The following is a 25,971-nucleotide window of genomic DNA, read 5'->3' as shown; positions in this document are numbered from 1 at the left end:
TCATCTGTAATAAATAATTTCACATTTTTCAACAAAGATTCTGCTTCTAGGTATGGCTGGCATCTGTCTCTCTCCCAACCCCACAGCACCTTCCTATAAAATCAATGCCTCCTTTTTTTTAATTTACAATTCCTGGCAGGGGCAGATGACCCAGTTAGCAAGGTAAGTACAGGTTTAAGTGTGTTTACTTACTAATCTGTAACGAACAATTTCACATGGGTTCACTACATCTTTGGAAAATCCGCGTGGGGGGATGCAGCCCCTCCCCCCATCTGCGGCCCTCTCTCGGCTGAGCCCAGGTGTCCCTTCTCCTCCCCGCGCTCTGCTGCCTGACCTTTGAGCCGCACTAGAAGTTGCCAGCCCGTTCAGTGCCCGGGTCGGGCCGGCCTCCCCACCCTTGCTCAGGAGAAGAAATGCACCGGCCACAGCGAAGCAAGACCTGCTCGGCCTTGTCTCGCGACCAGGGGCCGCTGGAAGGAGAGCGACTGCCCCCTGCCCACCCGGAGTCCCGCAAGCCGAACCGGCCAGGAGGCGGGCTCTACCCTCAGCTGCAGCAGCAGTGGTGATACCGGATTGTGCGGAGGCCCCTCACCAGCACAGGTACCCGAGATGTGGCGCGGGCACCTAACGCCGCATCCCCGCCCCACTTTCTGCCACAGCCCCTTTCTGGGCCACGCTTTCTGGAGCCCAGCCAGAAATGGGACATTTGCTAATCCCCCGGCTTGCACGAGGGGGCGTGGGGTTAAAAATCGCTATTGCAAAATCAGACGTCTGCTCTTGGGCCTTATCTAAGATTGATAACAAGAAGGCCTTTGATGCCTGTGTCAATTTTTAACAAACAATAAACAAACATTCCAAAAGCTGCAACGATAGCAGTGTTTGAGGCTGATTTGAGCTGTGTGCATACATGTTTCTAAATATATATATGTGGAAAATATTATTTTCCTTTTTTTTTTTTTAATCTATCATTCATTTGCCCATGAGTGTGTGGGATCACTTACTTCAAAGCAGATAGCTGCCCTGGAAGACTGATGAAGATGAAGGCAATTTTTTATCTTTAACTTACTCCAGGCAGTTTGGGAAGGAGAGAAGACTCTTGAAAGTTGCCTGTTTTCCTTTTCCTCTCCTACATAGATTTGTTAGGTAATGTTTGTTGTTGTTTCTGATAGCTTTTTGTTTTGTTTTGTTTTGTTGCCCTCCCATTTCTTTGGTCACAGTCTCTACCCTGCAGTCCCAGCATAGAATAGCCCTGTCTGTGAAGTTCAAGACTTCTTGCCAAACTGGCACAGTGCCTTCCTAGGCAGAAAAAAATAGCTGAGGGGCTGTCAGTTCCTAAAAGGTGCCCAGACATGACCCTTCCTCCAACCCATGGCATTGCCTGAATTTTAAAACGGATGTTAGTTCTAATTAGATGTATTATTACCGGTTGAACATATTTCTAAAAACACAGTTCTGCATTTAAAATGATCAGGAAAGCCAGCCCTAGTAGTCAGTGGGAGAAGGGAACCAACAGATGGGCAGGGCTGCAGGAGAAGGTGATCTGCAGACGCCCAAAGGGGCCACCAATGAGGGAGCTGCCTGCCCCCAGACTGGCCTTGGGAGCTAAGGTGCAGGCATAAAGGGCAGCCTTACATTGTCTGAACCACTCACTCTCTGAGGGTCAGCCACGCCAAGGTGTGGGTGTTGGAGTGTGGCTTTTTTTTTTTTCCTTTTTTAAAGGTATCTTTAAAAAGAATCACTGGTAAGTGGACTGAAGATGTCTCATGCTATCTTTTTTCTTTTTCATACATGTCTCTCTTGGCACATTGCATAGCTTGTCTTGTTCTGCTTTTGCAAAAACAGCCTCTCCAGTTCTAATAAAATAGTTCGTACTGGGATCTTACCAGGGTGTTAAGCCAGGCGTTTTACTTAATTTGTTACATGCAATTGCATTTCATTTTATCTCTGTTACATTCAGTAGATTTCCACTCTGACAATGTCTTCCGTTAAGATCGAGTGCATTTTGCCAAAGAACTGCCGGTGTGGTGAATCTCCAGTGTGGGAGGAAACATCCGACTCTCTGCTCTTCGTAGATATTCCTGCAAAAACGGTTTGCCGGTGGGATTCGCTTACCAAACAAGTGCAGCAAGTGACCTTGGGTAAGGATGAAGGCTGTGCTCTGATCTTCGCAGACAGCCATCTCTTCCTAGTGCAGGAACAGTCACCTAGTGTTTGCCATTCCCCCTGAGATCTTCTTGTCAAAACATACACAATATGCTTTAAAATTTGGGGGTGGTTAGGCAATCTGTCTGCACTCCATGTACTCCCACTTTGATCCAGGAGTAAATTATGGGTGGTCATTACTTTCTTCCTCCTCTGTGGATGAGGGGCAGCATTCCCAACTATTTTTAGATGACAAGGCACTATGGTATCTTTCCTTAACAACTTCAGATAACAACGTTGAAAGCTGTAGAGCCAGTTGGTGGCACAGTGAAAACTATCTGCCCTGGTTCAGGCTAAGACCTTACTTTTCAAGACAATGACAAATATATCTCTTCTTTAAATGTGAAAAGAAGAGCTTCTGGACTTCTAAAGCATCAACCAGGGACTATCTGTTGAGGGTACAAAAAATGATTCATGACTGAAATTCAAGTGCATTTGAGTGTGATTCAGTTTATGATCATGTGCGTTCCCCCCAGAGGAGTGGTTTATCAGATTCTATGGCCCAAGGGAATGAGCTTGATGTGATTAGTCATAGTGAAAGAAGGTCCTTGGTTTCATTGTTGTGGTCACAGGAAGGGATAACAGGAATTCCCATAACCTTGAAAGAGGGGACACTCTCTTAACCTAGAACTGCAGACCATAAACTTTTTTTTTTTTTAATGAGAGGGAACAACTTTTTAATTCTGCCAGGGTTGTAACTGTGACTGGAAGGCAAAGTGACTGTGACCTCTGAGGTAAGAGTGGAGGAAGAGCCATTGCCTTCCCTAGTCTCTTTTCCAGCACTCACACATGCCTATCCCTGCTCTGTTGTTGCTGTTGCCCTGGCTCCTGGTGACCCCATGCACAAGGAAATAAAACTGCTGCCTGGCCCTGCACCATCCCCATGGTCAGTTGCTGATCAGACAGTTGGGATCCATAGGGTATTTTTTCTTTTTTGTGTGTGAAAATATATACAACAAAACATATGCCAATTCAACAATTTCTACATGTATCATTCAGTGACATTGATTACATTCTTGAAGTTGTGCAACCATTCTCGCTATCCTTTACCAAATTATTTCACTACCGTTAACATAAACTCAATGCCTCCTAAGCAAAAATTCTCCCTCTTTCCCTCCTCCCACCTCTGGTAACCACTAATAACTTTTGGTTTCTATAAATTTGCTTATTTCATATAAGTGAGATCATATAGTGTTTGTCTTTCTGCGACAAAGACTTATACTGCTCAGCATAATGTTTTCAAGGTACATGTTGTGGCATGCATCAGAACTTCATTTCTCTTTATGGCTGAGTAATATTGATCCATAGGGTTTTCACTGATTTCAGAAGTAGATTGCTAGGCCTTTCTTCCTAGGCTGGCTTAGTCTGGAAGCTCAGCTGAAACCCATTCAGCATCATAGCAACGCCAGGTCTCCACTGACAGATGGGTGGTAACTGCCCATGAGGTGTATTGGCTGGGAATAGAACCTGGGTCTTCTGCATGGAGGGTGAGAATTCTACCATTGAACCACCACTGCTCTACAAAGACCCCCCAAAACATGGAAAAGGCTTGTGGGGTCAGCAGCAGCTTGGAAAGCTAACAAGAGAAGCAGGTCCCAGGCCACAGGTTGGGACTCTTGATGAAAGTAGAACCCTTCTGCTGGTGTCCCACACATTCCCGCGACCTCTATTGGCTCGAAGCAACTTCTGAGCTACTCCCAGAGCACCTAGCACCCTGCACTGAATAGGTGCTTAGGAAATATCTTCAAAATAAGTTCTGATACATTTGTTTCCTGTGACTGCTCACCACAGTAGTCAATCTCTCTAAAAAAAAAAAAAGTTTTCTTATACATGGAAAAATATTAAACCCAGAAAACTTACAAAATTTTAAAAATATAAAATGTAGTAATATAATGAAGAGATGCATCTACATTTCTATTTATTGCTTTTACCATGTTTACTTCCAAAAAGGATTCGAGAAACAATTTTCAATTAAATACATACAAAATGGGGCTCCTTAAAAAAGGCAAGCCATTTATTGGAGGGAAGACCCTTAGGTAGTGCAAATCGTTTGCGCCCGACTACTAGCTGAGAGGTCAGCAGTTTCAGCCCACCCAGTAGCACCATGGAAGAAAGGCCTGATGATCTGCTTCCGTAAATATTACAGCCCAGAAAGTCCTATGGAGCAGTTCTACTCTGTGAACTACACATGGTGGGGTCGGAATCGACTAGATGGCAACAGTTTTGGTGGTTTTGTTTTGTATTGAAGTGCGGAGAGAGGTATTCAGAAAACCTTGTTGCTGTGGCTAAACACAATTTGTGTGTCTGAATTTCCTGGAGGTCAGGCACATTGAGCATCTCTGAGTTGCTCTGGCTGCCCCTAGCTTAGGAACCCGTCCTCTGAACTTGATACATTCCTCTACTGGGCCTCCTGTCTCAGTGTATTATTCGCTGCTTCTCCCACTAGACTGGGGGCTTCCAGAGGAGTTGGGTTTTATTCACCTTTCTATTCTTGCCGCCCAGAGCAGCACACAGAGTTCATGCTCGACAAATACATACTCGGCTACGTAGCTCTCAAGGAGCTCTGGTGGCACAGTGGTTAAGTGCTCAGCTGCTAACCAGGTGGCGGTTTGAACCCGCCAGCCCCTCCGCAGGAGAAAGATGTGGCAGTCTGCTCCTGTAAAGATCCCGGCCTTGGGAACCCTATGGGGCAGTTCTATTCTGCCCCATAGAGTTGCAACGAGTCGGAATCAACTTGACGGCAACGGGTTTGGATTTTTTGGTTTATGTAGCTCTCACCATTCAACAGAAGGAAGATAACACTCACATTGTTGAAAGAGCAGGCCTCCTTCTCTGAGAGATGCCAAGTGGGTGATGGACTCGGTGTGCTGCTCGGCTACTGGCCCACTTGCCGCATTCTGACTGCTGCATTTGCCTTTGTAGATGCCCCCGTCAGCTCCGTGGCCCTTCGCCAGTCAGGAGGCTATGTCGCCACAGTTGGAACAAAGTTCTGTGCTTTGAACTGGGAAGATCAGTCAACAGTTGTCCTAGCCACGGTGGATAAAGACAAGAAAAACAATCGATTCAATGACGGGAAGGTGGATCCCGCTGGGAGATACTTTGCTGGTATGATTAATCTTTTACTGAGCTTTGCAGGAAGCCATAACATGACTAATACAGGGCTCACTGCTATAGTGGTAAAAGCATATCACTTTTTTTTTAAATGAGAAAATCTTCCTAGTAATCCCTTTCAATTTCTGTCTCTAGCAAAGACTAATATGTATGGTAGTTTTGTAGTTTAAATGAGCTTTAAATACAAGGATTTTGTGTTGTTATTGATGTTGAAATTAGAAATCATTTCAAATTTACAGAAAAAAATGGAAGCCTAGTATGAACAACACCTGAATACTCCTTACCTAGATTCACCTATTGTTAACATTTTGTTCCCTTTGTTTTACCGTTTGCTCTCTCTCTGTATTTAAAAATGGAGTCTCTGGGTAGTCCAAAATGTTAACATGCTTGGCAGCTAACCAAAAGGTTCGAAGTTCAAGTCTACCAGTACATACCTTGGAAGAAAAGCCTGGCGATCTACTTCTGAAAAATCAGCCAATTTGAATCAGAGCCATGCATATGCAAGTCCAGGATGAGCCCAGGAGATCATAAACAGCTGTATGGGGTCGCAGTCCTGAGCTCCTCCCTCTCCACTCTCTCCTGGTACTTACAAGTTTCCTGGAGTCCCCTTTCCATTTCTTCAGCCAGAAATCACCCACTTCTATGATTGTGCTGCCTCTGGGCCACGCAGCGAGATGACACAGAGAGAAAACTTAAAAGCGACAGTTTGGTTCTGCCCTTTTGGAGCTGCAACTTCACCAAAAGGAGAGGAAGCTTTTGCTCCTGTCGTTTCCTGTTGCTGTCCACCTCTCTACTGTTTCTACCCCTGACACAGATTTGTCTGGGTACTGGTGATTGTGAAAATGGATAGTAAAAAAAAAACGGGGGCTTTCTCCCACTCTCTCTGAGCTTCAGGAATTTCCTTTTCTGCTTCTTGAGCCAGATCTAGAGAATTTCTCTCAGATCTCTGTCTGCACCACTTCTCACTTCTGGGTTTCAGGCTGCATTGAGTTCTGGCCCAGAGATACTAGAGGAGAAAATGATGAACTTACCACCAGTTCAGTGGAACTGCAAATTCCGGTGTTCTTCCCTGATCCACCTGCCGAAATTAGTTTTCAGAGCTCTCAAAGAGCTGCACCGTGCATCCTGTCTAGGTTCTATAGTTGTCTTTAGTGGGAGAGTAAGGCTGGTGTGGGTTTACTCCGTCTTAGCTGGAACCGGAACCTCTCATTATAGTTCTAATTTAATTTGCAAAGGTAGTTATCGTTAAAAAAAATAGAACTCAGATTGGGATTGTATAATAATTTTCTTGATTTAAACACACTGGAAAGAATCTTTGGAGAGAAAAAATGGTGTAGTGCATGGGACAAGATGCGTAGGCTAAGCTCAGTTCTCTTTGATTTTTGTAGGCACCATGGCTGAGGAAACAGCCCCAGCAGTTCTTGAGCGGCACCAAGGGTCCCTGTACTCCCTTTTTGCTGACCACCATGTGGAAAAGTACTTTGACCAGGTGGACATCTCCAATGGTTTGGATTGGTCCCTAGACCACAAAATCTTCTATTACATCGACAGTCTATCCTACTCTGTGGATGCCTTTGACTATGACCTGCAGACAGGACAGATATGTATGTGCTTCTTAAATTATTTTTATCAATACTGCTGGTATTTTTTTCATATGCATGTGACTGGTAAGCCACCTCTCCCTCAACCCCAAGTGAAAAGGTCCTTCTTTGTCAAATAGAGAGCTTTCCAATGCTATTATTCCAATATAGTCATTATTACAGAGACTTGACTATGCTGCCAATCAAACCGTGACCCTCAACACAAGTAAACATGGCCATAGTTGGTGGCGCAGTGGTTAAGAGTTCAGCTGCTTCTTGGATCAAGTAGACACGTGAGACTATGTGGGCAGCTCCTGTCTGGAGGGAAGATGAGAGGGCAGAGGGGGTCAGAAGCTGGCCAAGTGGACACGAAAAGAGAGTGGAGGGAAGGAGTGTGCTGTCTCATTAAGGGGAGAACAATTAGGAGTACATAGCAAGGTGTTTATAAATTTTTGTATGAGAGTCCAACTTGATTTGTAAACTTTCACTTAAAGCACAATAAAACATTTTAAAAAATTTCAGCTGCTAACCAAAAAGGCCGGCAATTCAAATCCACCAGCCGCTGCTTGGAAATCCTCTGTCCTTAGGGTCACTATAAGCCAGAATCGACTCGACGGTAATGGGTTTGGTTTGGTTTTTGCCATAATATGGATACATCCTTAATCCCCTTTCTTGCCACCAGCACCAGAAAGGAGCTCACTATAAAATGGATCGGGCTTTACCAGGAGGTGCTTAAAGACATGATATACAGCAGAATGGGATGAAATAGCAGAAAATTAGAATTTTGGGTTGATATTTCTTATTTGTATTTTAGTTAACCATAGGCAGGTACTCAGAGACAAATTAACCCAAACCAAAACCAAACCCAGTGCCGTCAAGTCGATTCCAACTCATAGCGACCCTTTCAAAATGGAGACGTAAAAAAAGTGGTTGCAGTTCAGCTCCATCAATGTGCTTAAAACGAACCATGGTTAGAAAGTGGGAGGGAAGGAATCATTTAGAAGAATTTAGAAGGGAGTACTTGAAAACTGTTTCATGAAAGGTACCTAACCAAAAAGGCAAAAACCTTGAAAGAAATCACAAACCACTTCATGCAGATTTAATCAGGGGCAAAATATTCCAGTACACTGTTCTTTTTTATGACAGTTTTTACACATTTTACTTATACATGGTTTTAATATTTTTTTCATTGTACCTCGATCTGATTACTATAGTGACCCGGTTTTTATAATGTAGAGTTCCTCTGGAATTTTTTTTTATTTTATTGTGGTCAAGTAGATATTATTAAAAAAAAAACTTTGCCATTTTAACCATTTTGAGGTGTATAATTAAATTAAAAAAAAAAACAAGAATTACATTCACCATGTTGTGTAACCATCACTCTGCATTTTGATACTTGGTTTTTGTATACTATGAGTCACCTCTTAAGGCCAGTCAGTTGCTTTCCGCGTGCCCCTCCTTTTGGAAATAAGTGCTTCTAATACTTAGTTTTGATAAGGTGATTTTGGAGCGTTCGTTTAGGCAGAATAAGAACTCGTACATTTTACTAGTTTTTGTGCTGGAACTGCTCCCATGGCCATTAAATTGCCTTCTACATCTTGGAGTAAATCAAGTAGGCATTTTTTGTGACTAAAACAGCAAAAATCCATCCACAGACTGAAGTTTATCTGAGATGGGCGTGCAAGGGCTTCAAGATCAGGTCATCCTCAAAAGAACTCTGGTATTTTAGTAAAGATTCTATTTTCTTTTTTCTCTTCTCCTTTGTAAGCCTTTGACAGACATGTTTGTGCCCAACCCAAAGGGAGTGAATCCAACCCAAATCATGTGGGAAAGATTCTTTGTTGAGGGCTGCCCACTCATGTTTCTGGACATTTTTGATTTAGAGTTTGGAATCCTTCTCAATATCCCGTCTGTGGTTCCCACATGCCTGACATCAGATAAGCCGAAGTGACCAGTATCTATGATCAAGCTTGAAGGCTCACTATTTGATGGTCAGTATTGAATGGCCTGTTTTTTGTTTGTTTTGTTTTTACCATAGTCAACCGCCGAAGTGTTTACAAGTTGGAGGAAGAAGAACAAATCCCAGATGGAATGTGTATCGATGCTGAGGGGAAGCTTTGGGTGGCCTGTTACAACGGAGGAAGAGTGATTCGTTTAGATCCTGAGACAGGTAGGCCCACAGCAAAATGAAAAGTCCCTGCTATGTCTAGAAAACACCAGACACTAGGGACTCAAGAAACCTCATTACTGATGGAGTTGGGGATATAGTCAAAGGTTTCGATTGGATGATTTTGGATAAAGCCCAAAGATAGAGTCCAAAATTTATAGTCAGAACTTCTTTTCTTGTGGAGATAAGTTTCTTTTATTTTTTTGCAGTATTTTTTATTGTAGTAAATGACAAACATATTTAATGATACATCTCTCTCTCTCTCTAAATATATAGATAGCATTTGCCATTTCAACAATCTTCACATGTATAGTTCAGTGGCATTAAATATGTTCATCATATTGTTCAACCATCACTATTAACTGTTTGAGATAAGTCTTCTTGCTCAAAATAAATTGTCAGGGAAGGTAGGCTAAATGCATGGATGAATTCTGACCACCAGAGTCTTCTTAGAACTTCCTTATTACTTCCCAAGAGATTCAGAAACATGGTTCAGGTTGGAAATGTGCTAGAACTAATGTTTAAATATTTGGTTACCTAGGGAAAAGACTCCAAACTGTGAAGTTGCCTGTTGATAAGACAACTTCATGCTGCTTCGGAGGGAAGGATTATTCTGAAATGTATGTGACCTGTGCACGGGATGGAATGGATCCTGAGGGTCTCTTGAGGCAGCCTGAAGCTGGTGGGATTTTCAAGGTGATCTGGCTATTTTACTTTATTTGGGGCATGAGGTAGAGGATCCTTGGTTAAGTAACTGAGTGATTAGTGCTTTTGCATACTTTCAAAACATACATAATGGTACAGTGAAACCTGTGAGAGCCGAAACTCAATGGGATTGCCTTGTTTTTCCGGGTCTCACAAGTTTTCCACCTTTGACAAGGTGCAGTCTTACCACTTTTCTATCACTCTCTATTAGCAGAAAATATTTGAGTTTTCCTTCTCTGACAGATTTCCACCTCACACAGGTTCAGGCTTTTGCAGGTTTTACTATATTTAGCATTTTAAGCTCATCATGCTAGACTTAAAAACATTTTATTTAGATTTTCTAGATTATAGGCTATCCAAATTCCAGGACAATGTGTTTAGTCTACTTTAAGTATAGTACTTAAAGATATTTTTTTGCCTTAAGTAGCATTTGTTGAAATTCTTCAAATTGGTAGAATGAGCTTAGAAAACCAGTGTTTGAAACATGTTTACAAGATCAGCTGATTGTTTTGATGTCACAAGAATATTTTCATAATTTTTTGCAACAAAACAAACACTAACAAAATCATAGACCTTTTGAGCTGAAAAGAAATGTAGAAATCATCTGACTCAAACCCCTTTCTTAACAGATGGAAAGATGATAGGAAATGGAAAAGAAATAAAATCAGTTTTAAATTCAAGTTAGTTGTAAATAGTTGCTAATTGAATTATTATCTGTGTAAATAATAAGGTTTGACCATAAACACCTAGCCAAGTCATTCCTTTTTATGACAGGGAATAAAACAAGGATAATATGTGGCTAAATGTATTATTATGAATCATAAAAATGCTTTCAAAGAATACTAGTGAATTACCTTTCACCAGAATTTCTCTTCTTTCAACAGATAACTGGCCTCGGGGTCAAAGGAATTTGCCCCTATCCTTATGCAGGATAAATGACAGGATTTCTTTCCTGATGGAGGAAACTTTGAAGACAGCTAGAATTCTGGGGCTGTGATCTCAATCTAGTTAGAAAAATGAAGCAATGATATTATTAATAAGCTCAAATTTTTATTTACAATACTTAAAAGGTAGAGCATTTTTAACAAGGGGTGACGGGTGGTTTTGATAACATACTATAAACCCTTCTGAAAAAGGTAAAAACTACAGAAGAAATGCGAAGAATTGTTCAACTGTCAACCAGCCTCTTGACTGCAGATTGCTTGGGAAAAAGGGACCATATCTGTTCTTTATTCTGCTTTATACAGCTTCAAAAAAACAATAAACAATAGCCTGTTAGTAACTCATTGCTTATATGTTCATTTTTATTTTCATCATACTCTTGTAAAATATACCACGATGCTAATCTACCTTGATATTACTCTTCCAATGTTATTTTACAAGCTAAAATACTGCTGGGGGTCAAAGGAATTTGCCCCTATCCTTATGCAGGATAAATGATAGGATTTCTTTCCTGCTGGAGGGAACTTTGAAGACAACTAGAATTCTGGGGCTGTGATCTCAATCTAGTTAGAAAAATGAAGCAATGATATTAATAGGCTCAAATTTTTATTTACAATACTTAAAAGGTAGAGCATTTTTAATAAGGGGTGACGGGTGGTTTTGATAACATACTATAAACCCTTCTGGAAAAGGTACTACAGAAGAAATGCGAAGAATTGTTCAACTGTCAACCGGCCAGGTAGGAATTAAACACTGGCAACATCCATGGTTCCAGCTACCACCATCTGGATGTATAAGTAGTATATCACTTTGGAAAGAATACTTTTTTAAATGTAGCTTATTGAGATATAATTGACCTGCACATATTTAAAGTATACAATTTGATGTTTGACATATATACACATTCATGAAACCAATACCACAATCAAGATAATAAACATATCCACTACCCCGAAATTTTCCTTGTACCCCCTTTGTAACCCTTTTCTTCTGCCCCTCTATACACCCACCCACTTCCATCCCCAGGAAACCACTACTGATCTGCTTTCTGTCACTATAAGTGAATCTGCATTTTTGAGAATTTTATGTAAATATACCCTTTTGTCTAGCTTCTTTCACTCAGCATAAATATTTTGAGATTCGTCCATATCATATATAGCAATAGTGCATTCCTTCTTAGTGTGAAGTAGCATTCCATCTTATGGGTATATCCCGATTTGTTTATCCATGTCAGTGGGTATTTAATAGATGTCACTGTTAATGGACATTTGTTCCCAATTTTTCACTACGGCAAATGAAGCTTCCATAAGCATTCATGTACAAGTCTCTGTATGAGCATGTGCTTTCATTTCTCTTGGGGAAATACCTCGGAGTGGAAGGGCTGGATCTTACTGTAGGGCGTGTTTATATTTGTAACAAACTGCCAAACTGTTTCCAAAATGGTTGCCATTTTATATTGGTACGAGCCATGTGTATATCAAAGTTCAGTTCTTCCACATCCTTGCCAACACTTGATATGGTGAGTCTTTTCAAAAGTAGCCATTCTAATAGAAGCGTAGTAGGTATTTAATTGGAGTTTTTTTTTTAATAATTTTTATTGAGCTTTAAGTGAACGTTTACAAATCAAGTCAGTCTGTCACATATAAGCTTATATACACCTTACTCTATACTCCCACTTACTTAATTGTAGTTTTAATTTCTATTACCCTAATGACTAATTGGAGCTCTGGTGGCACACTGGTTAAGAGTTTGGCTGCTAACCAAAAGGTCAGCAGTTCAATCCACCAGCCACTCCTTGGAAACCCTATGGGGCAGTTCTACTCTGTCCTATAGGGTCAATATGAGTCAGAATTGACTCAACGGCAAAGGGTTTTAATGACTAATAAATTTGAGCATCTTTTCATGTGCTTATTTGTTGTCCATATATTTTCCTTGGTGAGGTGTCTGTTCAAATCTTTGCCCATGTTTTATTTGTATTCTTAGAATTCTGTATGTATTTTAGATATATATCCTTTATCAGATATGGGATATGCTAATACTTTCTCCCAGTCTGTGGCTTTTCTTTTTTTTTTTTAATTATTGTACAGTACAGTGCATTATCAGATATGGGATATGCTGATACTTTCTCCCAGTCTGTGGCTTGTCTTTTCTTTTTTTTTTTAATTATTGTACAGTACAGTGCATTTTTTCTTTTGGTGTACAGTTCTATAAAATTTAACACACGTATCAGTTTCTGTTAACACACCATAATCAGGATACAGAACAGTTCCATCACCCACCACCCCCCCCGAAGGAAAAAAAAACCCTCATGCTGTTCCTTTATAGTCATAGCCCTCCCCCATCCATAATCTTTGGAAACCACTGATAAGTTCACCATCAGTAAAGTTCTGTCCTTTAAGAATGTCACATAGGGACAAGAAATACTTCATACCTAGAATCTTTAATATCAGGTATCTGAAGCAATTTGCAGGTTAATTTGCCTAAAAAAACAAGTTCAGAAATATCCTAAAGCTATAAACCAGGTTTAGGCTTATTTCCTATTCATATGCCCAATGAATACCCGGTATACTGCACTACCTCCCATCCCTACATCAACCCTGGAAGCAATCACGATGTCCATTTTATATTGAAATAGATCTAAAGTCTCACAACTCAAGCATGATAAACCCGAGATGCAAACTTGGGTTTAATATAATCACATATAGTACAAGCATTTTTACTGCAACACTAAATGTATTAAAGGGGAAAAACTAGAAACAAAATGCCCACCAATAGGAAATTTGGTGTATAAATTTGGGTACATTCATTCAGTGGAATAATGTGGAAGCCTTTAAAAAGGTTGAGATAGAGTTGTATGTGAGGGCCTCTAAGGTAATCATTAAATGAAAAAAGCAAGGTTCAAATCAGTACGGAAAATCGTATCAGGTGACAAAATGGTGGACAATCACACAATACTGGGAATCATGGCCTAGCCAGGATGACACATATTTTGGGGGGACACGATTCAATCCATAACAATGAGCCAATCTGTTATTTAGCTAAAAAGTGACCTCGGGGTAGTTTCGGTTCAAGGTTTATGGAGTATCTCAGGGTGATAGTCTCAGGGAGTCCTCTAGTCTCATCCGGTCCAGTAAGTCTGTTCCACACTTTTCTCCCCTTCTATCAAGATCCATCTATTGTGGCCCTGATCAGAATGGTTGGTGGTGGTAGCTGGACACCATCTAGTTCTTCTGGTCTCAATGTAGATGAGGCTGTGGTTTGTGTAGACCGTCAGCCCTGTAGACTAGTTTCTTCTTTGAGCCTTTGGTTTCCTTTTTTCTCTTTTGCTCCGGACGAGAAGAGACCAATCGTTGCATCTTAGATAGCCGCTCACAAGCTTTTAAGGCTCCAGACGCTACTCGCCAAACTAGACGTAGAACATAAACTTTGTGGACTATATTATGCTAATTAATCGAGATGTCCTATGAGACTATGGTCCGTAAATAGAGATTTAAGAACTTTAAATGATGTCGAAGGCACCAAAGCTAATAAAGTTGGAGGCCAGTTCTCTTGAGCTACAAATATTTTAAATACTCTTTAAAAATGGTTTATGTCTTTAAATGTGATCAGCAGTGACAGGAAAAGTTAACGGGAAAATTTAAGTTAAATATTCTGGTAGCTTCTCTTAAAATCTCTCTAATATATATGACTTACACTTTTTTTCCTCTTAATTTTAGAGGAAGAGAGTCAGTTTATAACATGTTTAGAGTGATTATTCTCCTTATTAAGGATGAAGAGTTGGGGGAGGAATACTGAATGCAGTACTCTGAAATTACTGTGTACCTCAGAGTAAGTATGAGAAAATAGATACCGAAAGAGATATTTTTATTTCGTTGTCATAATGACCACTAAAATCCTATGTAGTATTTTGTTACTGTTAAACTAATCCCGAGATAAGAAAGTTCATCAAAGTTCATTCAAAAAATTAGTTTTGACTAATTGAAAGACTAGTAAATGTCAGCCAAAGTGCCATACACTAGAATACAGCTGTGCGCAAGAGCGGTGGCATGGTACAAGCCCTCACAGTAGGCATGGAGACAATAAACTGTCAATTACAACAGTAGTCTGGCAAGAACCAGGATGGAGGATGCATACAGTGTCAGTTAGGGGTGGTTTTGGGGAAAGGATTGAGATCCTTTGGGGGCAAATGGGAGTGTAACCTATTCCAGATGCAGGGCAGAGAGGTGGGAGTGATTAGGAAGGCTTCTTATGTGAGGTAACATGTAAGCTGAGACCTGAAAAACAGTCCAGGCTAATATTGGAAGGACAGAAGAAAAGTGTGCCACTAAGGAAAAAAAAAACCTAGTGAAGAAGGTTTGAAGTGAAAACTTCATATTTAAAGAACTGATTGGAGTGGATGTGGGCAGGGGGTAAGGACAGCGTGCTAGGAAAAGCCAAGCCTATTAAAAAAGTAAGAGATTTATCCTGAGAATAATGGGGTATCAATGAGATATTCTTAAATAGATGAGTGACATGTTGAAATTTTCCCACTTTGGCTACAGTGTAAAATGGAGAAAAGCAGGATGAGAGGCTGGAAGACTAATTTAGACAGTGAAAGATTATGGTGACTCAGACTAGGATGGTGGCAGTGATGGTGGTGGTCTTACTCGGGACATTTAGGAGATAGAATCTGCAAGATTTAGTGGTTTCTAGATTTTTTATTTGAACATCTGGGTGAATAGAAACTTAGTAAGTTGACATTAGAAAAATAAACTTCTAATTAATTACTGGCTTTCCTGTTTTAGAAACTCTATGGGGAAGTTCTACTCTGTCCTATAGGGTCGCTATGAGTCGGAATCGATGGCAATGGGTACGGGTTCCTGTTTACGATGCCTCCTTTTTCTTCTACCGTTTCTTAGTTTTGTGGCAGTTTGCTGGTTTTTGAGCTAGTGGCCATCACACTTTTCTGTGGCCAGTTCTTTTCTACTCCGAGCTATTCAATGGAAAAACGGGTCACGTTCTACCTTAAGAATATGATGTCTACCAAGGTATTCTTTGGAGGAGAGGGTATCCAAAGCCTGGAGAGTCAAGGAAGTGCTCATTGAAATAAATGTGACATTTTAATACCAAGCTAGAGGTATAAAAAAAGAGCATAATGTAGGAAGTAAATGTTTCCCTTTCTTTCTCCAATGCCTGGCTTCATTTTCTAGTGGTCACTTCCATTAACAATTGTGTCTTTCTATTAACTTTCTTATTTATCTTACTTCACATACAAGCTGCAAAAAGAAAACAAACAAAACAGAAAGCAAAACAAGCAAAAAAATAAGCCCCAAGGATCCCACCAGTGTGCTGTGGCAGGCCAGGGGACTGGTTCCCCAGTCAAGCGTGGCTTTATGGGTTTTCAAGAAGCAAAGATAGCACACGGAGCCAGGTGTTCCCAGAGAAAGGAGGGGGAGGTGGTAGGAGGCACAGAAGAAACCAAAAGAGAGGAAAGAACCAACACCAGCTCAGGGGCCCAGCCAGCGTGAGCAGGGCAAATCCAAGCAGCCTGAGGCCAAAGCAGTTGCCTCCTGGCTAAGAGTCTGCAGCTGGCAGGAAGCAGGGGGGGCCGAAGGTGCGAGCAGAAAGGGAGGCTAGAAAAGGGTATATCACTCTTTACCAGGAGCTCTGTCTCCTGCTGGGAACTCCGTGAAGCTGCTTTTTCTTACTGCCTGTCCACTGAACTCCGATGTGGGTGGGGTGATTACAAGCAGCACAGACGCTGCACTTCCGGGACAGCCAAACCACTTCATCCAGCCAGGGAGCTGGGAGGTAGAGCAGCAGGGAAGAGAATGGGGGGTGGGAAAGCATGTTTTGCTGGTTACCAGGTGCGCTGTCTCCTGCTGGGAGTTCTGCAAAGCTGCTTTCCTGTGCTCCCTGTTTGCGGATCCCTGACAGGAGTCCAAGATGGCAGATTCATGCTGCATTAGCTGATGAGGCCCTCTGCATGTATTTCTCCTAGCTCTCCGTCCTCTGTCAATTTCTTATTCCATTCGGTGCTTGGCTGAGTTCTTTATCTCTTCATCTGGCACTTCAGGTTCCAGGAATGACGTTTGTCTGTTTTACTTAGGTTTTCGGGTCTTTGCTGTGGAGAGACAGCATGGTACTTTTGTCTATAGCACCATGTTGGCCAGAATCTACTTGATTTTTGATAGAAGAGGTCAGGATACAGTCTATGGAGGGAGAGGTCAAAGTCTCTGGAGAGAAAGGTGGGGACATAGCCTCTGGAAGGGTAATATGGGCATAGTCATTGGTAGCAGTGGTCAAGAGTTGATTCCCGTGAAGGAAGATGGAACTTAGTGACAGGGCCAAAGAGTATGGAATTAGTGCCTGAACTGAAGTCTCTGGATCTCATTTCTGGAACAAGGACCTTAGACATAGTGCCTTTCAAAGGTAGGTGTGGGTCAACCCATCATCTAGGGGTTGACTACATGGTCATTTGGTAAGTCAGATCAACCTGGTGGCCTGATTTGCAGGTCAACAGATAACTCAAAGTTAACAGTTTACCAGATGATTCATTTTGCAAGTAGACCACTTGACCCGTTTTGGGCATCAACCAGATGTCTCAATTTACTGGTCAATTAGATGGTGTTTTCATAAGCAAGGTTGACCAAATGGCCTTTTCAAACAGCTGACAGGGAAAGGCTCAGATAAATGTAAAATAAAAAAAAACAAACCTGTTGCTGTCAAGTCAAGAGTAGAACTGCCACATAGGGTTTACAAGGAGCACCTGGTAGATTCAAACTGCTGACCTTTTGATTAGCAGCCGTAGCTCTTAACCACTATACCACCAGGGGTTCCAAGATAGTGTAAGGGCCTTAATTTTTATCATGAGTGGAGCTTCTTAGGGCTGGGGGAAGTGATTGAAAACCTCAATGTCACTGGGTTGAGCTCCCTTGGCCAGTGATCTGGGAGGGAGGAAACTTTCCAGGGGCTGGGGATCACCCATGAACTTCAGGGTGTCCCTCCTCAAAGTCCTAAGCACCCTGTGAGTTGGCCGTTGAGGCTCCCACTTTATGACCTCTTTTTTTCAGAAAGCCATCTGATCAAGAGACTAGCTTGCCGTGGCAGAGGGTAGCCCTGTCTGGTGCTTCACGTAATCCCTGGACTCAGAGGAAACTCTAAAGCTTTTGAAGAGGTCCTCCAGGGCTCCAGGTGTTGGTTCTGCCACTCCTTATCCTCCCCATGTTGAGAACCAAGGTCAAAAAGTGACCAGGATGATTTCAGGCAGCTAGCTGACTCTGAAGGGGGAGCCTAGTCTGGTGCTTCACATAGATCCTGGTCAAGGAGGTCCCCAAAAGGCTTCTTTGCCCGAAGAAGCTCCTCTGGTTGAGCTAGCTGCAGCTTTCTGACCTTTCATGTCTGAGAAACAGGGTTGGGAAGCTACCACCTGGGTAGAGGTCATATAGCTAGATAGGTACAGAACTCATATCTTGGTCTTGGACTTATGATCATGTCTAGCCCCTAAAGGGTCCAAATTAAATGCCTCTGTATCCACTAGCAAGCCCATAGGTCCACCTTGTGCCAGACTCTGTTGAATCTCTCCTCCTTTCTCTGTTGTCCCAACACCTGGCCCCAGGTACAATTGTAAAAGTGGGAAGTTTCTGGACGGAGAACCAGGAAGAATAACCTAGGGAGCCCAGAAAGTATCAGAGAGACGATGGAGAAAGAAGAACTGAGAAAAGCAATTTCATAAAGTTGTATGAACACCTGGGCTCAAATCTGACCTGTACTTGCATGGATCACATCCTGATTAGCATACCAAAGACTCTGAGTTGTTGTTGTTAGGTGCCATTGAGTCGGTTATGACTCATAGCAACCCTATGTACCACAGAATGAAACACTGCGCCATCCTTACGATCATTGTTATGCTTGAGTCCATTGTTGCAACCACTGTGTCAATCCATCTTGTTGAAGGTCTTCCTCTTTTCCACTGACACTGTACTTTACCAAGCATGACGTCCTTCTCCAGGGACTGATCCCTCCTGACAACAAGTCCAAAGTATGTAAGGTGCAGTCTTGCCATCCTTGCTTCTAAGGAGCATTCTAGTTGTACTTCTTCCAAGACAGATTTCTTCATTCTTTTGGCAGTCCATGGCATATTCAATATTCATTGCCAACACCACAATTCAAAGGCATCAATTCTGCCTTATTCATTGTTCAACTTTCATACACATATGATGCGACTGAAAATACCATGGCTTGGGTCAGGCGCACCTTAGTCTTCCAGGTGACATCTTTGCTTTTCAACACTTTAAAGAGGTCCTTTGCAGCAGATGTACCCAATGCAAGTGATTTCTTGACTGCTGCTTCCATGGATGTTGATTGTGGATCCAAGCGAAATGAAACCCTTGACAACTTCAGTATTTCCTCCGTTTATCACGGTGTGGCTTATTGGTCCAGTTGTGAGGATTTTTTCTTTCTTTATGTTGAGGTATAATCCAAACTGAAGGCTGTGGTCCTTGGTCTTCATCAGTAAGTGCTGCAAGTCCTCTTCACTTTCAGCAAGCAAGGTTGTATCATATGCATAATGCGGGTTGTTAATGAGTCTTCCTCCCATACTGATGCCCCGTTCTTCTTCATATAGTCCAGCTTCTCGGATTATTTGTTCAGCATATATATTGAATAGCTATGGTGAAAGGATACAACCCTGACGCACATCTTTTCTGACTTTAAACCACTCAGTATCCCCTTGTTCTGTCCAAACAACTACCTCTTGATCTATGTAAAAGTTCCTCATGAGCACAATTAAGTGTTCTGGAATTCCCATTCCTTGCAATGTTATCCATAATTTGTTAAGACCCACACAATCGAAAGCCTTTGCATAGTCAATAAAACACAGTAAACATCCTTCTGGTATTCTCTGCTTTCAGCCAGGATCCATCTGACATCAGCAATGATATCCCTGGTTCCACATCCTCTTCTGAATCCATTCTGAATTTCTGGCAGTTCCCTGTCGAAATGGCATTGCAGTTGCTTTTGAATGATCTTCAGCAAAATTTTGCTTGCATGTGATATTAATGATATTGCTTGATAATTTCTGCATTTGGTTGGATCACCTTTCTTGGGAATAGGCATAAACATGGATCTTTTCCAGTCGGTTGGCCAGGTAGCTGTCTTTCAGATTTTTTGGCATAGACGAGTGAACACTTCCAGCGCTGCATCTGTTTGTTGAAACATCTCAATTGATATTCCATCAATTCCTGGAGCCTTGTTTTTCACCAATGCCTTAAGCACAGCTTGGACTTCTTCTTTCAGTACCATCGGTTCCTGATCATACGCTACCTCTTGCAATGGTTGAATGTTGACTAATTCTTTTTGGTGTAATTACTGTGTGTATTCTGTCCATCTTCTTTTCATGCCTCCTATGTCGTTTAATATTTTCCCCATAGAATCCTTCAGTTTTGCAACAAGAGGCTTGAATTTTTTTCTTGAGTTCTTTTAGCTTGAGAAATGCCAAGTGTGTTCTTCCCTTTTTGTTTTCTATCTCCAGCTGTTTGTGCATGTTATTATAATACTTTACTTTGTCTTCTCGAGCGGCCCTTTGAAATGTTCTGTTCAGTTCTTTTACTTCATCATTTCTTCCTTTTGCTTTAGGTGCTTGATGTTTGAGAGCGAGTTTCAGAGTGTCCTCTGACAACCACCTTGGTCTTTTCTTTCTTTCCTGTCTTTTCAATGACCTCTTTCTTTCTTCATGCATAATGTCTTTGATGTCATTCCACAACTCATCTAGTCTTCGGTCATTAGTGTTCAAGGCATCAAATCTATTCTTGAGATGGTCTCTAAATTCAGGTGGGATATATTCAAGGTCATATTTTGGCTCTCATGGACTTGCTCTGATTTTCTTCAGTTTCAACTTGAACTTGCACATGAGCAATTGAGGGTCTGTTCCATGGTCAGTGCCTAGCCTTGTTCTGACTGATGATATTGAGCTTTTCCATCGTCTCTTTCTACAGATGCAGTTGATTTGATTCCTGTGTATACCATCTGGTGAGGCCCATGTGTATAGTCACTGTTTATGTTGGTGAAAGAAGGTATTTGCAATGAAGAAGTCGTTGGTCTTGCAAAATTCTATCATTCGATCTCCGGCATTGTTTCTATCACCAAGACCATATTTTCCAACTACCGATCCTTCTTTTTTGTTTCCAACTTCCCCATTCCAATCATCAGTAATTATCAATGCATCCTGATTGCATGTTCAATCAATTTCAGACTGCAGAAGCTAATAAAAATCTTCAATTTCTTCATCTTTGGCCTTAGTGGTTGGTGTATAAATTTGAATAATAGTCATATTAACTAGTCTTCCTTATAGGCGTGTGAATGTTATCCCATCACTGACGGAGTTGTACTTCAGGGTAGATCTTGAAATGTTCGTTTTGATGATAAATGCAAAACCATTCCTCTTCAAGTTGTCATTCCCAGCATAGTAGACTATATGATTGTCTGATTCAAAATGGCCAGTACCAGTCTGTTTCAGCTCACTAATGCCTAGAATATCAATGTTTCTGTGTTCCATTTCATTTTTGATGATTTCCAATTTTCCTAGAATCATACTTCGTACATTCCAGGTTCCAATTATTAATGGATGTTTGCAGCTGTTTCTTCTCATCTTGAGTTGTGCCACATCAGCAAATGAAGGTTCCGAAAGCCTTACTCCAACCACATCATTAAGGTTGACTCAACTTCGAGGAGTAGGCTCTTCCCCAGTCATCTTTTGAGTGCCTTCCAACCTGGGGGGCTCATCTTCCGGCACTGTATCAGACAATGTTCTGCTACTATTCATAAGCTTTTCAATGGCTAATTCTCTTCAGAAGTAGACTGCCTGGTCTGTCTTCCTAGTCTGGAAGCTCAGCTGAAACCTGTCCTCCATGGATGACCCTGCTGGTATCTGAATACTGGTGGCATGGCTGCCGGCATCACAGCAACATGCAAGCCCCCACAGTACCACAAACTGACAGACACGTGGGGGAAGACATTGAGAACTGAGCTAAAGCTATACCTCTGACCAGGTCCCAGACTGACTCCTGAGTGGTGCACACATGGGACAAAACTTAGTAGCACTGCAAAGCCTGTGAAAACTGAGCTGACATTGGAATCATATGACAGAAGATGGGAAGAAACTTGTGGCCCAAACCTAAACCATATAGATTCCTTGCTAAAACAAATATATCAACATTCTTCATAGGCTTTAAACAAGACCTTTAAACAAGAGTCTTAAATGTAACACTCGAAATGTCCAGGACAGAATCCAAAATTACTCTGCATACAAAGAATGACGAAATGCTCAATTTGAATGGGGAAAGACGATCAACAGATATCAAGAATGAGATGACACAGATGTTGCAATAATCTGACATGCATTGATGCAGTGGTTAAAAGCTCAGTTGCCAACCAAAAGGTCAGCAGTTGAATCTACCAACCACTCCTTGGAAATCTTGTGGGGCAGTTCTACTCTGTCCTATAGGGTCACTATGAGCCAGAACTGACTCTAGCCAGTGAGTTTTTTGGTGGTTTTTTATTATTAAAATACTTGAATGAGCAATCGTGAGAATTCTAGAAAAGAGAAGACATCAAGACTAACCAAACAGAAATTATAGAACTAAAAAATAAAATAATCAAAACTTAAAAATCACTAGATGGATTCAGTAGCAGAATAGACATGACAGAGGAGTCAGTGAACTTGGAAACAGGGCAATAAAACTTATTCAACCAGGGAGGCGGGGCCAAGATGACGGAGTAGTCAGACACTTCCAGTGATCCCTCTTACAACAAAGACCCAATAAAACAAGTGAAACAAGTATATTTATGACAAGCTAGGGCCCTGAACATCAAAGGCAAAGTTAGAAAATGGACTGAGTGGCAGGGGAAGGGAGAGACGGTTCAGAAGTGGAGAAGAGTTGCCAGACCTGAATTTCCGGGAGCCCCCAGGCACCATTCCTGGGAGTGGCTGTGGCAGGCTGATGGTAGCATTTGGCCACAGTTTCCTCAGGGAGAAACAGCCAGCCGCACAGCCTACTCACACCTCCAGAACCAGAGAACAACAGTGCTCTCGGCAAAAGCTAAGTACGTGACTATATTTTACCACACCCCCAGGCCCCAAACGGGCTTCAGTGGTTGTCGATTTCTCTGGGCCTGAGATAGGCCATACTGAGAGCTCTGAGCCATTCTCTCCACCTTGGAGAAGGAATAAATTCACAACTGGGGAGAAAAGATAATCTGCTAGCTCCAATAAGCTGGGAGCTCAGGACAGAAGTAGCTCCTGTCCAGGAATAAACAGTGCATGGACTTTGAATACCTTTCCCCCCTGCATGTACATGTGTGGGCCTATTTCAGGAGAATAGGCCCTTGTTGGCAGACTACAGCTGTTTCAGCTGTGCAGTGGAGAGGTGAGTGTTTGATGTTTGGCACTGCTTTGCCTATTAAACAGGGTCTTTTTTTTCACCTAGCCACATCAGGGGCCTAAGGATTGGTGGCTCCGCCCACGTCACATAGCCACCCATGACAGAGGTCCAAGGATAACCTCCCAGTCCTTACATCCAAAAGCATTGGGTGCCCATGGTCCGTCTGCAGAACCCACCCACCTGTGCGCTCTAGGTAAGAGGGATGCACTTTCCTCACAGACACCCAGGGGATAGTTGTCAGCCCCCAGCCTTGTTCAGAGTGTGACCCCCTGCTGCAACCAGATACCTGAACCTACACAAATCACCCCTGCCCTTCTAAGACTGTAGGACAGAGCTTGTACCACACACTTGATGACCAACTACCTGGGCACCTGAGCTGAATCAATACAAAAAAAGTGAATGGACTTCTAGGCTCATATACCTGATAACAGCTCTAGCCAACTGGTGACTGGACGTTAGAGCTTCAAAGGCGAAAATAATCAAGCTAGCTCACTCAAGCAACCTATTTGGACATATCAAAACAAAGGAAGCCAGGATACAGTAAAACTAAAAAAAAAACCAAACCTGTTGCCATCAAGTTGGTTCCGACTCATAGCGACCCTACAGCATGGAGTAGAACTGCCCCATAGAGTTTCCAAGGAGCGCCTGGTGAATTTGAACTGCTGACCTTTTGGTTAGCAGCCATAGCTCTTAATCACTAGGCCACAGGGTATCCAGGATATGGTAAGCAAACATAAAATAAACTAATACAATAACTTATACATGGTTCAGAGACAACAATCAATATCAAATCACATAAAGAAGCAGGCCACAATTGATTCAACAAGCTCTCAAAACAAAGAATCAATGGATATCTGGATGAAGGTGCATTTCTGGAATTGCCAGATGCAGAATACCAAAGATTAATATACAGAACTCTTCAAGACATCGGGAACTAGATCAGGAAGGCAGTCAATCAAAACCGAGAACAAGCCAAGGAACACACACATAAAGCAGTTGAAAAAATTAAAAGGGTTATTCAAGAACATAATGAAAAATTTAATAAGCTACAAGAATCCATAGAGAGACAGCAATCAGAAATTCAGAAGATTAACAATAAAGTTACAGAATTAGACAACTCAATACAAAGTCAGAGAAGCAGAATTGAGGAAGTGGAAGCCAGAATTCATGAGATGGAAGATAAAACACTTGGCACCAATATATTTGAAGAAAAATCAGATAAAAGAATTTTAAAAAATGAAGAAACCTTAAGAATCATGTGGGACTCTATCAAGAAAAATAACCTACAAGTGACTGGAGTGCCAGAACAGGGAGGGATAACAAAATACAGAGAGAATTGTTGAATATCTGTTGGCAGAAGACTTCCCTGACATCGTGAAAAATGAGAAGATATCTATCCAAGATGCTCATCGAACTCCACATAAGGTCGATCTCAAAAGAAAGTCTCCAAGACATATTATAATCAAACTTGCTAAAACCAAAGACAAAGAGAGAATTTTAAAAGTGGCTAGACGAAAAGTAACCTACAAAGGAGAGTCAATAAGAATAAGCTCAGACCACTCGGCGGAAACCACACAGGAAAGAAGGCAATGGGATGACTTATGTAAAGCATTGAAGGAAAAAAATTGCCAGCCAAGAGTCCATATCCAGCAAAACTGTCTCTCAAATATGAAGGCGAAATTAGGACATTTCCAGATAAACAGAAGTTTAGGGAATTCATAAAAACCAAACCAAAGCTCCCAGAAATACTAAAGGGATTTCTCTGGTTAGAAAATCAATAATATCAGATATCAACCCAAGACTAGAACACAGGAGAGAGCAACGAGATATCAACCCAGAGAGGAAAATCACAAAAATAAATCAACATAAAAAAAATGCTCAAAACAGGGAAACAAAGATGTCATTATGAAAAAGAAGACAACATTTAAACACTAAAGAGGGACTAAGAAATGTAGTCACAGATATTTCATATGCAGCAGAAGACAAGGCGCTATAAAAAAATAAAGGGTAGGTTTAAATTTAGAAAAACAGGGGTAAATATTAAAAAAAAATATTAAGGTAACCACAAAAGAGACTAACAAGCCTACTCATTAAAACAAATTCAAGAAAAAAATAGAGACTCAGCAGAAACAAAATCAACGACAACGAATAAGAGGAAAAGACAATACATAAACATAAACTACTCAGCACAAGAAATTAAGTGGGAAAAGTAAACTGTCAACAACACACAAAGAAAGACATCAAAATGACAGAACTAAACTCATCAATTATGCTCAATGTAAATGGACTAAATGCACCAATAAAGAGACAGAGAGTGCCAGAATGGATTAAAAAAATCACGATCCATCTACATGCCGCCTACAAGAGACACCCCTTAGACTTAGAGACACAAACTAAACTCAAGAGATGGAAAAAAAAAATCAAGGAAACAGCAATCAAAACAGAGCAGGAGTGGCAATATTAATTTCTGACAAAATATACTTTAAAGTTAAATCCACCACAAAGGATAAGAAAGGACACTATATAAAGATTACAGGGACAATTACTGGGAAGATATAACCATATTAAATATTTATGCACCCAATGACAGGGCTGTAGGATACATAAACTCTAAAAGCATTCAGAAGTGAGATAGACAGCTCCACAATAATAGTAGGAGACTTCAACACACCACTTTTGGTGAAAGACAGGACAGCCAGAAAGAAGCTCAATAAAGACACGGAAGATCTAAATGCCACAATCAACCAACTTGACCTCATAGACATATACAGAACCCTCCACCCAACAGCAGCCATGTATACTTTGTTTTCTAGTGCACACGGAACATTCTCTAGAATAGACCACG

At 41.4% G+C, this 25,971-nt stretch overlaps 1 protein-coding gene across 2 annotated transcripts; it reads left to right on the top strand.

Moving 5' to 3' along the window:
* The first annotated feature begins 335 nt into the window (after positions 1 to 335).
* On the top strand, positions 336 to 11,045 carry RGN (regucalcin). 2 transcript variants are annotated; one of them, XM_049871319.1, is made up of 7 exons: positions 336 to 600; positions 1,961 to 2,138; positions 5,125 to 5,307; positions 6,702 to 6,917; positions 8,932 to 9,063; positions 9,602 to 9,756; positions 10,650 to 11,045. In XM_049871319.1, the coding sequence occupies exons 2-7, from the start codon at positions 1,976 to 1,978 to the stop codon at positions 10,698 to 10,700; spliced, it is 900 nt and encodes a 299-aa protein (XP_049727276.1). In that variant the 5' UTR covers positions 336 to 600; positions 1,961 to 1,975; the 3' UTR covers positions 10,701 to 11,045. The 2 variants fall into 2 exon arrangements, with proteins under 2 accessions (XP_049727276.1, XP_049727275.1); XM_049871318.1 differs by having other exon boundaries at positions 524 to 600; positions 1,958 to 2,138.
* Positions 11,046 to 25,971: the final 14,926 nt, after the last annotated feature.

Source organism: Elephas maximus, chromosome X (assembly GCF_024166365.1).
Source record: "Elephas maximus indicus isolate mEleMax1 chromosome X, mEleMax1 primary haplotype, whole genome shotgun sequence".
Lineage (NCBI taxonomy): Eukaryota > Metazoa > Chordata > Mammalia > Proboscidea > Elephantidae > Elephas > Elephas maximus.
The sequence above is the reverse complement of the archived record's forward strand: the minus strand, read 5'-3'. Positions and strand labels throughout refer to the sequence as shown.

Excerpts from the sequence above, each read along its gene's own strand:
- RGN (XM_049871319.1), top strand. The coding sequence starts at position 1,976 with ATGTCTTCCGTTAAGATCGAGTGCATTTTGCCAAAGAACTGCCGGTGT. Across the intron at positions 5,308-6,701 it reads CGCTGGGAGATACTTTGCTG|GCACCATGGCTGAGGAAACA; the intron begins GTATGATTAATC and ends TGATTTTTGTAG. Across the intron at positions 6,918-8,931 it reads CCTGCAGACAGGACAGATAT|TCAACCGCCGAAGTGTTTAC; the intron begins GTATGTGCTTCT and ends TTTTTACCATAG.